Raw genomic sequence first — 17,910 nt, 5'->3', positions numbered from 1 at the left:
TACCATTTTCTTCAAGTTTCTCGTGATAAATCTGGAATGTTGTGATGCGAGAACAAAGAGCTTTCTAGAACCAAATCTCATCGATATTGCAAGTGCCTATTGTTATTAAAATTAACAAATCGTGCTGAAAATTATCTTTCTGTTCGTTTGTTTTATTAAACGGGACACCTGCTCGATTCCGTAGCAATGTCAACTAGTCATTTTCTAATACGGATATTTCATACATTGTTCCTGTAAAACGAGTCTAAACTCTCTTGTTTTGGAGGCCGTAATAGCTCGGTTTTGTACAAATTATTAATTCAGATGCTTAGTCAACTTATACGAAATACAAATATACATTTTAATTCTGTCATTATTCTTTGTACAAATTTAGCTCCTATTCATGGTCACTATAATATTTTCACCTTACCCTTGATTTCTGTCAAATCATTTTTAACAAGTAAAGATAAATAATTATAAAATTTCGTTCTTTTAATTTTAATATCATAAATTTGATATTGCCGAATTTCAAGTATGGCGTCGTCCTGCGAAAATCCCATGCTGTCAGATGCAGAATGGCTTGTTATGAGAGCAAGGGGATACGCAAAATCCGATCCATGGGCAGCAAAAGCTTGGCTGATTACTGCTCGAACGCTTTTTCCAGGATCCTTTTTGATTCAGGTGAAAATTACATGTAAAATGCAAGAAAACCACAAAATCGTGCCCAAAACACATCTGTATTCCTGTAAATTGAAAATCATCATAAATGAAATGTCAACAATAAATGTCAAAATGAATCCAATGGCAGAACTGTTAGCGATGTGACACACCGAATATAAAATCTATGGCCCTCACAAATTAATGAGGTGGCAAGGGTAATATGTAACAGGCATTGCCTGAGTGAGGAAAACGAAGCTGATTATTGTCAAATATAAAACCTTCATAATTAATTTTCTGAAGTGATACAAAAAATGTTAAATAATTTAGTTTTTCCAAATTGAATTTTATCTAGATCTAAATTGTATACATTAATTTCGTTTTTAAAAAAAGAACAAAAAAGTGTGAAAACTATTTTCATTGACGTCAAAAATATTTGACATCATTGATTAGACGCCCAGTGTATCCGGTTCCGGTCTGAATTTTTTTTTAATCAACAGTCTGTGGGTGACAATTTCAGTTACGCTCCTGTGGAAGAGTAGCCTACAGACAAGCTTGGCTACAAATACATTATAATTGACTGTTTAGGGTTTGCTTTAGCCGCCGGTGAGAAATCTTTATAAAACACATCCCATAAAATAAATCGAGACACATTCCATCAAATTACCAACTCGAAGTGCAGCTAGAGAGGGATTTCTTGAGTCAGTATTTCAGCAATATGATCCCAAAAGTCAATCTATTATAACACTGGAAAAACTGGGACACATTATTCATTAAAGCAAGCATGTCCTGTTTGTCCCTATAACAGCTGCCGACTCTACCTGTTTGTCCTCTACACTAGGACATTCTGCACACAGCTGACCATCTCTACATGCGTGTCCTGTCTATACTGGGACATTCTGCACACAGCTGACCATCTCTACATGTACATGCGTGTCCTCTCTATACTAGGACATTCTGCACACAGAAATCCATCTACTCTTCATACTTCAAGAATAGATCTCTGCCCCAAATAGCTGCCATATCCAATATTAGTATACTGTTTTGTAATGCTGTTCTACTCCGTTTCACACACAGACCATTTCATTGGTTAATCCCTTGCATCATCCAGAACGCAGGTTATATAACAACTCTTCGAGATCCTAGTGTAGTAAAGACATGTAAAACAAAATTTTGAACTGTGTTTTTATCAGATTGGTACCGGTACTTGTATTTACGAATCATATGATCAATAAATTTATATTTATTACAGTTTGAGTCATACCAGTTAGAAAAAGGAGCCAGGAATATTAAAGATGCCGCTGTTCATCTTGAAGATATGTAAGTTTCTACTCTACTTACTCCTTCAAGTCCTGTTTGTGTACAATGGCCTCTTAAAGTCTATTTGCCCACATATTATAAAAGACTCGGTGATCTTATCACATCTTTGACACACTATTGTCCGATCTCTGTAACAGAAGGGCTAAGAAAGAGAGAGAGGGGAGAGAGAGAGAGAAATGGAGTTATAACCTCCAGTTGTCCACTGGACACAAACTAGGTAATTTACGAACTACATGTAAACACATGGTTCAATTTTATTTCAGTAATCTGCTTGTGTGTAGGGGTCTTTAGCTGTGGGAGGAAACCAGAGAACTCAGAGAAAACCCACAAGGTTGGACAGGCGACCCTACTCCTTATCAGGTACAAGTGGGGAATCGAATGCACTTGACTCAGTGACAGACCTTTTGATCCAAATGAGCAGGTGTTAAACCATTCAACCACCCTTGTGGGGGTTTCTCTGGGTCCTCCCACTGCTAAAAGACCTCTAAGTGCAAGCAAATCATTGATATAAAATTGTACCTACATGAAACGTTAGTCCCAAAATGACCTAGTTTCAACCTTTGTATAGTATCATTGTTGAGAGAAATGTCTAATTGACATTACTAAATATACAACTGATCTTCATGCTGGTGCTTGAAAAATTCCTCTGGAAACAGAAATTTCAATTTGATTACGTATGGATTAAAATGAAAATAGCTGCACTACAGTCTACTCTTATATCAAATTCCAACTGTCAGGGGATCTTTTACGTGCACGCCAATGTGTACACAGGACCTCGTTTTTTTTGTGCCATCCGAATGACTAGACAGCTGTCCTTGTCAGGCCCTCCACATTGATTAAAGCTAACTATAATTGCAGGTTGAAGAATTTCCAACATGAAGGTAATCTATGGAATGAAGTACAGTCAATATTGGAAGCATTACAGACAGATACTGGTAGTCAAGATTCTAAAAATAACTTTCTTACAGGTAATATTACATCATATACTTAAAATAACTTTCTTCCAGAATTTGAAATGAGTGCTACTTGTTACATATTTGGAGATTATGTAGAAATGTCAATTAAACCTTCCATACATGAAATTGATTAAAACATCCTTATCATATTATGACCCACAGATGGGCGACATTGGCACTGGTCTGACATGACCAACGGCCACGTAGAAGTCATTAGTTACTACCCCTGGTCTGAGTTATGATGCAATATAGCCAGCTGCATAATCTCTTTGATCATCCTTTGTCTAGAAGGGTGATTATAAGCAGGAATCAAATGGAGATTATTCATTCAAGACGAGGATGTCTTGGAGTTAATACCAGAGAGCATCATGGCTCCCTCAACACAAGCTAATTACGAAGTCTTTAACTATAAGAAGTTTTGTACTTGAGATGTTTGAAGAACAATAAAAGTATCATATGAGATAATAAAAAGAGTTGGGTCTTATATATAGAACGATTACTGTAACATACTCCTTCCTGACTACGGTAAATGCAGAAGGACCTAGTGGGTTTTCTCTTGGTCCTCGAGTTTCCTCCCACTACAAAAGACCTCTATGCGCATGCGAATTATTAAAATAAAATTGAACCATATATTAGTCCCGAAATGACCTAGTTTGTGTCAAGCGGACTTTTAACCCCATTTATCTCTCTTTAAAAGATTATAGAAATGTTTATGTTCACTGTTCAGATACACTAGGGACCAGGTATCATTCAGATTTGATGAAAAAAGGAAAGAAACTGAGCTTACCATCTATAATCTAATACACAGATTCAGTTAATAGATTGCCATGCAGAAAGTGTTAAATACCATCAAGATTCATCAAAAAACGCCCAGTTTGTGCTACCATTTAGTTTGACATCGGTTGTCTAGTTTATGAAACTAAATGGTCATAAACTGGATGACCAATATCAAAACTAAACAAAATGGTCATAAACTAGATGACCGATGTCAAAACTAAATGGTGTTTCTTAAACTAAACGGTAGCACAAACTGGGCGATATTTGATGAATCTTGATGGTATTTAATACTTTCTGCATGGCAATCTATTAACTGAATATGTGTATTAGATTATAGATGGTAAGCTCAGTTTCTTTCCTTTTTTCATCAAATCTGAATGATACCCGGTCCCTAGTGATAGTTGAACATGTATATTATGAATAAACTATAAACATACTTATGGAAAACAGCTACTGCCCAGTTACTAAAAGCCACTTAAAGAACATGTATAGTTTTGTGATGTATTTGTAGAAATATTTGCTGCTACCCCAACACATGTTCAATGTCAGATGTTATTATCTGTAGCTGATAAAATGAATGATGTATTGGAAAGATGTAGATTACTTTTACTTGCCATGAAAAAATTCCCAAATCTTGTTACAGAACATGGGGTAAGTACTGTAATCTGGTGTATCTTGCACTACTTCCCTAATCTTGTTACAAAGCACGGGGTAAGTAACACTGTAATGTGGGTATCATTTAATCTGGTGTATCTAGCGGGAGCCATGGTGGCTAGGTGGGTAAGGCGCTGGCTCGCTAGCCTGGAGGTCGGGCGTTCGATCCCTGCATTGGCCGAGAAAGTTCATCCTGCAGGACGAAGGGCCTGACAAGGACAGCTGTCTAGTCCTTCGGATGAGACAGAAAACCGAGGTCCCGTGTAAACACTGGAATGCACGTAAAAGATCCCTTGGCAGTTGGAATTCGATATAAGAGTAGGTGATAGTGCCGCTGCCCGGGCAAAATATCCCTCATAGCACACTGTCTGGCGTATGCCCGTCTTCATTAGCCCAGGTTAGGAGCAGAACAGTAGGATGTTAAACCCCATTTCATTTCATTTTTTTGATGTATCTAGCATCACCCTTGTCAGTGATGCAGGACAGAGGACATGGTGAGGGACATGGTCCGAAAACTGATGTCCTGGGTTCAGGTTGGTGTGCACGTAAAAAGATCCCTTGGCAGTTCGAATTCGAATTAAGAGTAAGCCGCTGTGCCGCTGTCCAGGTAAATTTTCCCTTACTGTATGGCATACACCCACCTTCATTAGCCAACAGAACAGTAGGACTTTAAACCCCATTTCATTTTGTTTATAGGAATGTATGATTACCCTGTCATTTCTAAAATAAAAACAATTTATGCAGTTCCTCTTTAAGTGATGTAGGCCTTACAGTAGTTTACCTGTTGTGATCTTACAGTAGTTTACCTGTTGTGATCTTACAGTAGTTTACCTGTTGTGATCTTACAGTAGTTTACCTGTTGTGATCTTACAGTAGTTTACCTGTTGTGATCTTACAGTAGTTTAACTGTTGTGATCTTACAGTAGTTTAACCGTTGTTTTATAGTTAAAGTTGGTAGAAATGTTATGTGTTTTACCATTGTTTTATAGTTAAAGTTGGTAGAAATGTTATGTGTTGAAGAAAGTAGAACCAGAATGACCTCCCCTGTTAATTGTTACAGAAAGTTATTTGGTAAGTATGGAAAAATATAAATTATCACACAACTAAGAAATTGGAAATCGGTGGCATATAACAATGGGCGGCATATAAGAGTGGGTGTCATAAAAGAGTATGTGATGTATAAGAGTGTGTGACGTATAACAGTGTGTGGCATATAAGAATAGGTGACAAACAAGAGTGGGTGGCATATAAGAATAGGTGGCATATAAGAATAATGGTATATAATAGTGGGTGGCATATAAGAGTGGGTGGCATATAAGAATAGGTGGCATATAAGAGTGGGTGGCATATAAGAATAGGTGGCATATAAGAGTGGGTGGCATATAAGAGTGGGTGACATAATAATAGGTGGCAAGCAAATTATTGAAATAAAAATTGAACCATGTGTCAGTCCCGAAATGAACTGGTTTGTGTCGAGTTTATTTATTGATGTATTCTATTTTTTTGTAGTTTGTGATATACTGCCCCTGGTTCTACAGAAAAACCGTCATTTAAATATTCCGCCTGGTCAGATGTTTTTATGGTTACAGAGAGCTGTAGAGTTTTATATCAGTTTTATAACGCAACCAGCTATAATGGACACTCCACTTTCTCCAGGTAACGTTGTAAATAAATGTTTGCAAATGATATTTAAAGGCTTGGTTCCAGATTCAACGGTTTCAAAGTTTCATAAAAGTTTACAAAATAAATGCTGAAACACGAAGAAATAGCCCAAAAAGCTTCTCTAACAGTTCGGGAGGCTAAGTGGGTAAGACGCTGGGTGTTCGATCCTTGCATTGGCCGAGAAAGTCCATCCAGATTTTCCGGCGTGGTTCCCCCTTGTCAGCGGGCCTGACAAGGACAGCTGTTTAGTCGTTCGGATGGGATGAAAAACCAAGGTCCCATGTACACATTGGCGTGCACAAAAGAGATCCCTTGACAGTTGGAATTCGATATAAGAGTACTCCTTAGTGCCGCTGTCTGGGCAAAATTTCCCTCATAGCACACTGTATGATGTATGCCCGTCTTCATTAACCCAGGTTAGGAGCAGAACAGTAGTACGTTAAACCCCATTTCATTTCATTTTCATTTCTACAAGTTTTACCTCAAAATACTGATATATTTGGCAGTGATCACTAAATCTGCTCAATAAAGTTATTGAGCTCATTTTGCGGAAGTCCACTTTTGAATTGTACAGATGGAAGGTTGGTATTTCTGTACCATAGAGTTTCTGTTATATGTACAAGATTAGCCTAAAAGTTTCTAAGAATATTTCATGTGAAATTAACGCATATGATTCAATAAAATTTATCTGTGTTTGTCAGTTTGCAAGATTTACTGGGCAGGGGTGTGTTTGCTGTAGGTCTGTCTCTATCACTACTGTATGCTAGAGAAAATTTGTGAATATGTGTTGTGAATATGTGTTGAGGACTGAGTTTGACTTGTATATACTGCTTTCAAAATTAGTTAGAACAGAAAAAAGAATAATGGACAACCATTCTCAGAAGTTTAGCAATCTGTGGCCTAATTCAAGAAAACTTGAACTAAAATATTTTAAGTATACTGATTGTTCAGTGGCTAAGTACTAAAATAAGAGCACAAATTTTACCTTTTGGCCAATGAAAAGGCTGCTTTCTTAAAATATTTTAATTTAACTTTTCTTGAATAAGCAATTAAATATGGCAGAAGGAAATAGATTATTGCCAATCATATCATTTTTTTGAAGATAGTTTTCAAGCAATTTGGTAGATACATACCACTAACTTGTAAAATTGTTAATTTATTTATTGGTATCAGATATGATGTCACCAACAAAAGCCCTAGCTAAAAGAGTTGTGAGTATTCCCGGTTTATTAGAACGAGAATGTCAGATTACCGATCCCTGGGGTAATCTATTCCGTCTGTTACAACTCGTTGGCAGCCATGTTGGATGGGAAATGGAGGCAGATGTTTTCACAAAAACAAGGTGAGAATCTGATATAGATTTAAGTTTGGATCTATCAAATACTATATCAACATGAATTTAAACTATAACACAATACAAATGGAAAAACAGCTACTTATTTGTTTGGGCAACGTTTTCCCATAAGTATTTGTTATAGTTTATTGCTCTATCCAGTTACTAAATGTCTCTCAAAGATTATCATGAATTTAATTGTCTTTATAAGCCCAGTTGATGCTTAAAAATAGGACGTTAAAATAAACCCCATTTTATTTTGATTTTACTTGTGGATTATCATATGAATAGGTTGAATTCAACAGATTTTTGTTAATTTGACATTCCATATTATCAAGACACCAATTAGTCACAATGAATTAAACAGATGTCTTCTTTCATGTAATATGGTTGGAAGAATCCCGCTACAGTGCAGGCAAAAATGTGATATATTTACAGGGATTATCAGGATAAATGTGATATATTTACAGGGATTATCAGGATAAATGGGATATATTTACAGGGATTATCAGGATAAATGGGATATATTTACAGGGATTATCAGTATAAATGTGGTATATTTACAGGGATTATCAATATAACTGTGGTATATTTACAGGGATTATAAATGTGGTATATCTACAGGGATTATCAGTATAACTGTGGTATATTTACAGGGATTATCAGTATAAATGTGGTATATTTACAGGGATTATCAGTGGCAGTATTTATTAAGCTTATATAATAGAAATAAAACAAGTTGTACGGATGAAGGAAGAAAACAGATTTTATATACCTGTACTATTCTATTTTTACAATGTTTATATTCCTACGTCAGTCATGTTGATGCCGAAAACTTCGCTGGAGGTGAGTATTGAACATCTTATATCACTTCTCAAATCACATTTTATATGTAGGAGGGCATGGATAGGTGGTTAGAACACTCGACTTACAACCAGAATGTTCTAGATTTGAATCTTGGCTTGGGCTGAAAAGATTCTTCTCAATTTTTCAAGCCCCATTCGAACTTGTCAGGGATTACTCCTGCAGACTTGACAAGGCAAGTATGCTAGTTATTCGGATGGAACATTAACATAGATACTGGTAATGTCCATTAAAAGATTCCTTGGTATTTATAATTTGGAGAAGAGGACATGGAAACGCTGAATATAGACAACAGTTATTGTTCATTTTATACTGCAGAAAAGTTGGATGTTAAACCAAATTTCATTTTATAGGCCTACTGCTTAAAAAGGATTTTATAAATAATAGATAACGTAATTAGAATATTTCAGTCAAATTGCTCCACTCTTAACCAAGATATTAGTTTTTGAATTTTAGGCTAGCCTCGATCATCTTTTCTAAAGTCGGTATGATAAAAAACATAGTCTCGATTATCCATTTTTATGTTTAATTATCCATCACAAAATGTATTCCAATCCACTATAATACGCAGGCTAGCGATGACATCGAGAGTTGATTATGGTCTGGATAAGTTAATTAATGTCTAATTAATAATTTAGAAAACATTTCAGGCCTAAAGAAAGACCTGCAATAGGCAGATTTAGCATTTGAATAATGTATGTTTAAATCATGGAAATGTTCAATTCACAGTGATTTGCCTCTTGACTGCTGTACTCATTTCACACCTCATTCGACCAATCAGAATGCAAGAAAATTCTATTTTGGGCCGTAATAATATGTTATTCTTTTATAATAAAAAGATGTATATGATATTTTTTTATTTAGTTTTTGCATCAACTGGATTATCTGCCCCTGTTGTGTTAGTGGAAGGATTCCGATCTGATAATGATGACAGTCAATCACAGTAAGTTTTTATACACCAACGTCAACACTTTACAGGGATTGTTTACAAGTTCATTTTCTCTGTTTTCACATAGAGTTATCTACCCCTTTTTTGATGGATACAGACCACAACTTAATTTCAATATCTCAGTTACAGTACCCACAATTTGTAGCTGGTCTATTTGAGATTGGTTATGGTGTATTCTACTTCAAAAAATCAGTGGTCAACCTCATACAAAACCTGGAGTAAAGACATGACCATTTGTTACTCTGTCAGTAGTAAAAAGAGTTCAGCCAAACGAAAATTTGAGGAAACGTTAGAGCTGGCCAAATAGACCAGAACTGACATTGAAGTCCATAGGAAAATTAATTGTGGTCTGCAACCTGATCTCCTAAAATTTTGGGGGGGACTTAAAAGAAAACCTAATCATGCATGGCAGCTTGTTTGAACATTTGATTGAATAAAGTTTAAAAATAAGAATTATTGAAGTGAAACACCTTTTTTTTTTATTCCAACCATGAAACGCCATATCCACACAAGACTTTTATTGGTTATTTACAGACCGAGATTAAAGAGACATAGATCTGACCAATCACTGCCTCAGATACAACCTAGTTCATCCATTCACAATGCTTCTAGTATAACTCTGAATTTTCTCACTGCTTTAAAATGTTTTGAACTTCTCCATGCTTCTGATGAACTAAGGAGAGGTAGGTTGATGTTTTATTTTTTCTTTATTAAACTGGAGCGTTATTCCTGAAAACTTAAAAACTGAAACCTTTTAAGAAAACTAAATTGTTCATTGGCTGAGTGGGGTGGTGATCTTGGGGGAGGGTTATTTTTTAACGCATTCACTTTATTTCAAGTAGTCTGTCAAGTTGTATAGTTTCGATTCCACACATCTACCTGAAAAGGGTTGTCTGTCCTCTGGTTTCCTATAGATGCCTACACACAAGCGAGTTATTGAAATAAAATTGAACCATATGTTAGTTGCTAAATGACCTAGTCCTGAAATGCCAATCAAAGGAGTACTAGTTTTGTCATAGGGACGTCCTCCAAGAAAATTTCCTTATAATAGGCCCTGGTGGTCAGCGAAGAGATTGTTAATTAATCCCTTGTGAACGCTGAATTTCTTAACAGAATGGTTGAATTAAAAATTTGGCAAGTCTGGCCAATATTACTGAAATGCGAGTCCTGAGCAACACCCTACCCCTTCAATATATAGGATACGATCAATACCATGCAGTGCCATGTATAATCTATGACTTGATAATCATCATGATCACTTGTATATAGACATGATTATCCAGGAAATTATATAAGTTTTATTAACTATAAGACATGTGATTATAACAGAGATGTCATTGATAATTATATTTCAGTGTAAGATCCAGTATAATCTTTTAAACTATTCTACATTTATGATGCAGTATTCTTCCTTGATTGAATTTGTCTGTGGTTTTATCCATTAAATCAACATTATTTGTTGTTGATGTTTCCGTGACACACAAAGCTTTTATGGAATACAATGAATTTAATTATTGTTGATAACGACATTGATATTTAGCACACAGACACCCATCTACTTCATACTTTGAGAATAAATCTCTAGCCTGAATAGACATCATATCCAAAACTTAGTACAAGTATATTATTCTGGAGGCTCAGCACGGAGGGGTGTCCATCAAATGGGCACAAAACCAGACCCAACTTTTCTATAGTAAAAGTTTGCGTAGAATACGATGCCGTGTAGTAGTCTGCCCTTGGGGCATTTTCGAAATATTCAGGGTCAAAGGTCAAATGAGTTCATTAGCAATGTAATTGAATGTGCAGCCATTCCTGTATCATGAAAACAAGCTGAAAATGATCGAAAGTAATCACCCTTTCAATAAAAATGTAAACTTGCTAAATTCATCTTTGTTCTTTGTGTCAAAAGGTCACATTTTCCGTTTTAGCACTAGGAAGATTTAAAGTAATAAATGTCAGCGTAAAATATAAAAACTAAAGCGAAACCTGTTCTAATTAATATTTAATAAAATTTATCTTTAGGTGGTCTTAGCACTAAACTTTTACTTTGGAACGTCGAAAGAGATCTTGCATAACAGAACCAAAATACTTTGAAACATGTTTCAAAAATACGTAAAAACTGTCGAATCAAACTCTCTCCGACTTAGTTTTACAATGAATTCTATAAATACTAGTTGTCTGAAAAAACAATTGAATAGTTTCATGGCTAGACTCCAGTCTGCAGGCCGCTTCACAAAGCCTGCCAAACTTTTCCCTGGTAACATTTACCAATACAACATTTATATCCCGTGAGCTACTATGTACAATGCATCTGTCAGTTTTATCTGTGTCCATGTTCTGCCGAAATTCATGAAAACTCATAAAAACTTTGCAAACTTTTAATCTCGTCGTCAGATACATGTTTTCTGGTCACAGATTATCGTCGGTTTTCCCAGATTGGTATTCCCGGAAATCCACGCGGCCTGCAGGCTGGAGTCCAACCATGAAACTATTCAATTGTTTTTCGGACACCTAGTTTCATTATGCATAGCAATCCTTGTGAAACTTAATCAAAAAGATTTTGATTTGACAGTTTTTACATATTTTTAAAACAGGTTTGAAAGTGTTTTGGTTCTGTTATGCAAGATCTTTTTCGACGTTCCAAAGTAAATGTACGGTGCGGTGGCTCAATTTCGGCCAACTTTTGTTATGTTGTTCTATGGACCAAATACTATAGGAAAATGCAATAAAACGTTTTCTTACAATTGTTAGGAAGTTATTCTGCAATTTGTCCTTACTATAAAGAAAGACCTGCCATAGGCAGATTTAGCTTTTGAATTCATATTTATATTCAGTGGTTGTTCTTCATAAAAGTCTTCTATTTTATTCAATTTGACCAATTACTAAAACAGTTTGGTGGGACTGTTACAAAAGTGACCAGCATATAAAGTAGTATACTGTAGATTATACCATGTACTATTTTTTTTATTGATGTAGAATTTATCAGTTTATGTCAAAATTGGCAGATGGAGACGTGGTCGTGGATGGGACATTTTCAAACAGACATGTTCCTATATCAGGTAAACAGATTGACTATATTTATTTTCTTTTCTAGTGTACAGATTAAATTACTAATTTATTAGTTCTCTGTATAGTGATACAGCTGTTGTAAAGTCTTTAAAAATATGTATAGAGAGAGAAATGGGTTTTAACGTCCACTTGACACAAACTAGGTCATTTCGGGACTAACATATGGTTCAATTTTATTTAAATAATTCAGTTGTGCGTAGGGGTCTTTAGCAGTGGGAGGAAACTGGAGGACCCTGAGAAAAACCCACAAGGTTAGACCGACGACACTACTCTTTGTCACATACAACCGGGGATACGAAACCACGCCAGTTGACTCAAAGACAGACCTTATGATACAATGCGGACGCACTAACCATTTGGCCATCCATGTCCCATTTAAAAATATAAATAAAAATATAAATAAAACGTATGTGTATATATTGTATTATTTCTAGGGAGCATTTCAAGAAGCTGTGGCCCAAATACAGAGTTTTATTCTTGGTTCTAAAGATAAAATGAAGGTATGATGATTGTAAATCTCTTTAAATATTTCAAAACACGAAATCAATTTTAAACATTTCTTTTTGCAATTTACTTTATAATTCTACTTTTTGCAATGTTTCTTAAAATAAATCATTAATTAGATTTCAGGTTCACAATAATGACAAGTTAATATAGACACATGAATTTATGATTCTATGAAATATAAATTTAATTTACAAAGTGGCCCAGATTCAAAATATTGAAGTGGAAGTCCTAATGTATACGGCTGTCGACTTTTTATGTCAAAGGTTCTTTGTGCCTACTTAGGAAGGGATGACTTTGTTGTTGTTGGTTGTTTTTTTATAGACAAAACGTAGATGACCCCTTGACTTTTGGAATTCCATTTAAGTGTAGGCAGAAATGCTGATGCCTAGGCAAAATTTCTCTGGTAGCACACTGCATGGTGTGCATGTCTTTATTAGCTGGGTTGCCATAGAAAAGTAGGCGGGTACACCCCATTTCCAATCTGATTAAAACACAGATCCTATTTCGTTTCGTTTTTTATAGTTCCAATTTCGATTTACACGTCTTTACCACACTAAGATCTAAAATAGTTGTTATAAAACCAGCGTTATGGTTGATGTGAGGGATTAGCCAATGAAATGGTCTTTTACGGCGAGGTTTGGCGTGAGCTGCACAGAATTGTGGATAACCCACTAGAAACATCAAATCTGCTTGGCTATTCAAAAGTCTGATGTCACAGGGTCAAAAGCTGCTCGTATGACCTCTGATGCGACCTTCTACTACAACCGGTCAAATCTTCATGTAGTAGATGAAATATAGATCTGTATTTTAATCAGAATGCCCCATTTCAATTCATTTTATTTTATTTTCTTGAGTGAAGCATATCTTCATTAACCAAGTCGGGGGAGAAAAGTAGTACTAAAACCCCTTTTCTTGAGTGAAGATCTAAAATACAGTTGTATTTTTACAGATGTAGCTCACTACACCTTGTTTCTCTTCCAATGAACACTATGAATATAAAACATAATATATGAACTATTGTTTTTTCTTTCAGTTACGCATGTCTCTACAGTTAGCCTGTGCTTTTTACTGTCTACGCAACTTCTCTGTAAGTAAATAAATATACACCATTCTTCAACATTTGAATCTCATCTGATATCTGTAAATCTAAATAAAACAAAGCGGTTATCATGTAAGATAAATTACAAGGTTTATTTTTCGTTTAAGTGACAGTCTAGCCAGGTTAATTAAGGTCTTGCCATGTTAAACTGTAGGCAGGTTAAACTGTAGGCAGGTTAAACTCCAGTCAGGTTAAACTGTAGCCTGGTTAAAGTCTAGCCATGTTAAACTATAGCCAGGTTAATGTCTAGCCAGGTTAAACTGTAGCCTGGTTAAAGTGTAGCTAGGTGAAACAGTAGCCAGGTTAAGGTCTAGTTCAGAACATCTTAGTAAAACTCAGACCAAAACACAGAAGGTTATAAGGAAACTTACTGCGTTACAGGCCACAGAGCTGGTGTTGGCTTTTTATACCTTGCCTGACAAACTTTAAAACTAAAGACCAAAAACACATATGAGGTTAAAAAGCTTATTATGTTGCTGGTGAGCTTTTCTTTACCTTGCATGACAAGCTTTAACCAAATATCTTTATTTGTCTTAACAGAAAGCATGTGATGTTGTCATGGATACTGTGGACCTATTAGACAGAGTTGGTGGTGATGAACCCATAGAGGTGAAGGACAGTATGATATTAGGGGGTGAAGGTCGTCAGTTATTATTGTTACAGTGTACAGACCAGGAAATACTACCATACTGTATTCAGCTCCTTATAGCTTGTTTAAAGGTAGGTGGCACCATTACCATACCGTATTCAGCTCCTTATAGCTTGTTTAAAGGTAGGTAGCACCATTACCATACCGTATTCAGCTCCTTATGGCTTGTTTAAAGCACCCAAGCCTCTGGTACCTGTAATGTAATTGATATGTTGTTTTTGGATAATACTATTACCGATGACTATATATGAATTATTTATATTTTACAGGAGAAGGCATTTTCATCATTAGGGGGTGATATGTTACTGGGCCATTTATTGGTTTTACTGCAGTTTGATTGGCCAAGACAAGATCAGCTGTTTAATGACATCATCAAAAAGATTCGCTCCCAGGGAACATTTACTTACAACCTCTTCTTTCATTATATATTCTGTATCCTTTATTATATTTCAAGGTCAACTTTATTTGGACGGAGTAGAGTGTTGCTTAGGCCTCTGGTTTCAGTAATATCTGCCGGACATGACTGACTAACAGTAAAATTGATTGGTTAGAGATCTTACCAGTGAATTTTTATACCTACAAACGTAATTTGGGCACATCGCATATAGTCATCACCGCTCTCCATCCATCCATCCGTCAACTGTTGGTTTTTAACATATATTTTTTTGACATAATGTTTTCAATTTGGTGTTATCATTGCAGATTGCAACATTTGAACGTTCTCTGCGAAATCGAGACTGTTTTTTATCGTAATGATGATTGAGGCTTTTCCTAAAATTTAATCACTAAATTCTCGGTTCAGATTGGATCAATTTGACTGACATTTTCAGCAAATTCCCTGTACATTATCTAGTTTTTAACTATTATAGTGAGAACTATCAGCTCGTTATCTATCTTCCATAATGTATGTTTAACTAAGTATGTATATATTTATTTATATATTTCTGTATTTATCTTTAACTAAGTATAAGGTATCGATATATTAGAAGAGTTTGCATTATTAGATACAGCAGATGGAGGTCGAGTTAATCTAGATATTATGTCAATCAGCACTAAAGTCATATCACAGTTAGTATCAGCTATATCTGTGTCCTTTGTCTGTTTGGGTTTAGCGGGGTTGGGTGTCCGAATGGTTAGCACATGGGCGCTGTATCATAAGGTCTGTCATTGAGTCAACTGGCAGGGTTTCGATTCCCTGGTTGTACATGACAAGGAGTATGTTCGCCTGTCTGCGGTTTCCTCCCACTGGTAAAGACCCCTACGCGCAAGCGAATTATGGAAATAAAATTAACCATGTGTTAGTCCCTAAATGACCTAGTTTGTGTCAAGTGGTCGATAAAGCCCAATCCTCTCTCTCAGTTTGGGCTGGTGGCTCCACCAGTGGGCTGGTGGCTCCACCAGTGGGCTGAACTTTGGGGTGTAAGAATAGCTCGTACGGGGGAGTGACATAGGCCTAGTGATAGTGTACTACCACCTCCCGTGGCGTAGTTATATTACTTCCGGGTTCAGCTGTGCTAGTCCTTATATGGAATCCGGTGGGGTGGGGGAGGGTGGTGGAATGATCTGATTCATGCGTTTCAGATCATAATAACGTCTGTGGCGTTGTCTCGATTCCCCACTTGTACGTAGGTTCGCATTGCCAACCTCTTGGGTTTTCCCCGGGTCCTCCGGTGTTCTCTCATTGCTAAACACCCCTGGGAAGCGAATTATTGAAATATAATGGAACCATATCTTAGTCTCGAGATGACTTAGTTTGTGTCGAGTGGACGTTAAAACCCACATAACTGCCTTTATCATTATCACAACTAGAAATAGCTGCCCAATTCCTACACCTGTATTGCTAGCTGCCCTATTCATCCACACGTATTGCTAGCTGCCCTATTCCTCCACCTGTATTGTTAGCTGTCCTATACCTTCACCTGTATTAATAGCTGTCCTTTTCCTTCACCCGTATTGCTAGCTGCTCCATTCCTCCACCTGTATTGCTAATTAGTATATCTCTCATCCCCTCTAATTTTAACGCATCCTGTCCATCCAGGCTTGCTTATGTATATTGAATTAGCTACAGGATCATAGGGCCCTCGCAGAATCCTAACTGTAGAAATACTCTAACCACTTAATTTTAATCTTTTAATTTCATAACCTCTCCCTATCTTATTTTTTATCAGACAAAGAGCAGTAACACGTGGATTGAATAAAAGGAATAAAGGAGGGCCCTCACAGAATCCTAACTGTTGAAATAATTTAACCACTGAATTTTACTCTTTTAATTTCATAACCTCTCTCTATATCTTTATTTTTACCAGACAAAGAACAGTGACACGTGGCTTAAATAACTCTATCTTTTTTTATCAGACAAAGAACAGTAACACGCGGTTTAAATAAAGGCGTAAAGGAAGATTTTAGAGCAACTCTGGAGAAACAAGTGCAGAATTTAGGGGAACCAATTCATCAGATTATCCACAGGTTTTTACAAGAAGAACGAGCATTAATCATACAAAACTTATAAATAAGAACAATAAAATATTTTCTATAAAATATGAAGCATAAGAAGTCCTTACTCACAATTATACATTACAGCCCCTCTTTTGGCCAAGTTCAAAATTTCGTTTTATTTGTCTGTACTTCACTAGGACCTGGAAGAGTTGTTTTATAACAGGTGTTCTGGATGGCGTGAGGGATTAGCTACTAGAAACGTCAAAGCTGATTGATTAATCAATGTCTGATGTCATTGATTAATGACGGCCCCTGACGCTACTTTCCAGTACAACTGGTCAGATCTTCATGTTATGTAGGCCATCGAAAGAATTAAAAAACGACAGGAAATATATATATTTATTTTAATGAGATTGGGCCACTAATATGTAAACTATAAATGCCTTGGCGTCAGAGCTCTGAGTGCAATGTTATATATACTCTTCAAAAAAAAGTAGGGGATATTGAAATGCAAATACCTATGCAGGTTGCGATATGATAAATTGTCATGGACACTTGAAATGCTTTGAGAGTATGTTCACAGATGAAGAACTTATCGCCCCAACAGAACCGCATGTTTTAGTACCGAAATGACCCTACTCTTTCAAACAACAACCGCCACATCACATGATTGATATAATACAAATTCTGTTGCCTGTCCAACCTCGTGGGTTTTCTCCGGGACCTCCGGTTTCCTCCCACTGCTAGAGACACCTACGCGTAAGCAAACTATTGCATTAAAATTGAACCATGTGTTAGTCCCGAAATGACCTAGTTTGTGTCGAGTGGATGTTACCCCCCCCCCTCTCTCTCTCTCTCTCTCTTCAAATTCTGTCGTGACCACGCACAACATAGCCCATCATGCAAAGGGTTAAAGGGAAATAACTCTAAAAGGGGGGGGGGGTATATCCGCAATACCGAGTAAACTACTTGCTACTAATACCTCCCTCACTGGGAATA

General features: G+C 36.3%; 1 protein-coding gene across 1 annotated transcript; it reads left to right on the top strand.

Annotated features, from left to right (window-relative positions):
• The first annotated feature begins 510 nt into the window (after nt 1-510).
• On the top strand, nt 511-7,855 carry LOC126830592 (integrator complex subunit 10). The gene is made up of 8 exons (XM_056102800.1): nt 511-660; nt 1,889-1,956; nt 2,815-2,924; nt 4,201-4,340; nt 5,333-5,414; nt 5,853-5,999; nt 7,179-7,347; nt 7,777-7,855. Exons 1-8 carry the CDS (start codon nt 514-516, stop codon nt 7,853-7,855), a joined length of 942 nt encoding a protein of 313 aa, XP_055958775.1. The 5' UTR covers nt 511-513.
• The last annotated feature ends 10,055 nt before the right edge of the window (nt 7,856-17,910 follow it).

This window comes from Patella vulgata, chromosome 8, assembly GCF_932274485.2.
Source record: "Patella vulgata chromosome 8, xgPatVulg1.2, whole genome shotgun sequence".
NCBI classification, from domain to species: domain Eukaryota; kingdom Metazoa; phylum Mollusca; class Gastropoda; family Patellidae; genus Patella; species Patella vulgata.
Note: the sequence above shows the minus strand (reverse complement) of the source record. Positions and strands in the feature narration are given on the sequence as shown.

What these genes read in the sequence shown, in the direction of transcription:
- LOC126830592 (XM_056102800.1), top strand. Translation starts at nt 514, where the DNA reads ATGGCGTCGTCCTGCGAAAATCCCATGCTGTCAGATGCAGAATGGCTT. An exon ending in TAAAAATAACTTTCTTACAG is followed by an intron (nt 2,925 to 4,200) that starts GTAATATTACAT and finishes ATGTATTTGTAG; the next exon opens with AAATATTTGCTGCTACCCCA. An exon ending in GGACACTCCACTTTCTCCAG is followed by an intron (nt 6,000 to 7,178) that starts GTAACGTTGTAA and finishes TATTGGTATCAG; the next exon opens with ATATGATGTCACCAACAAAA.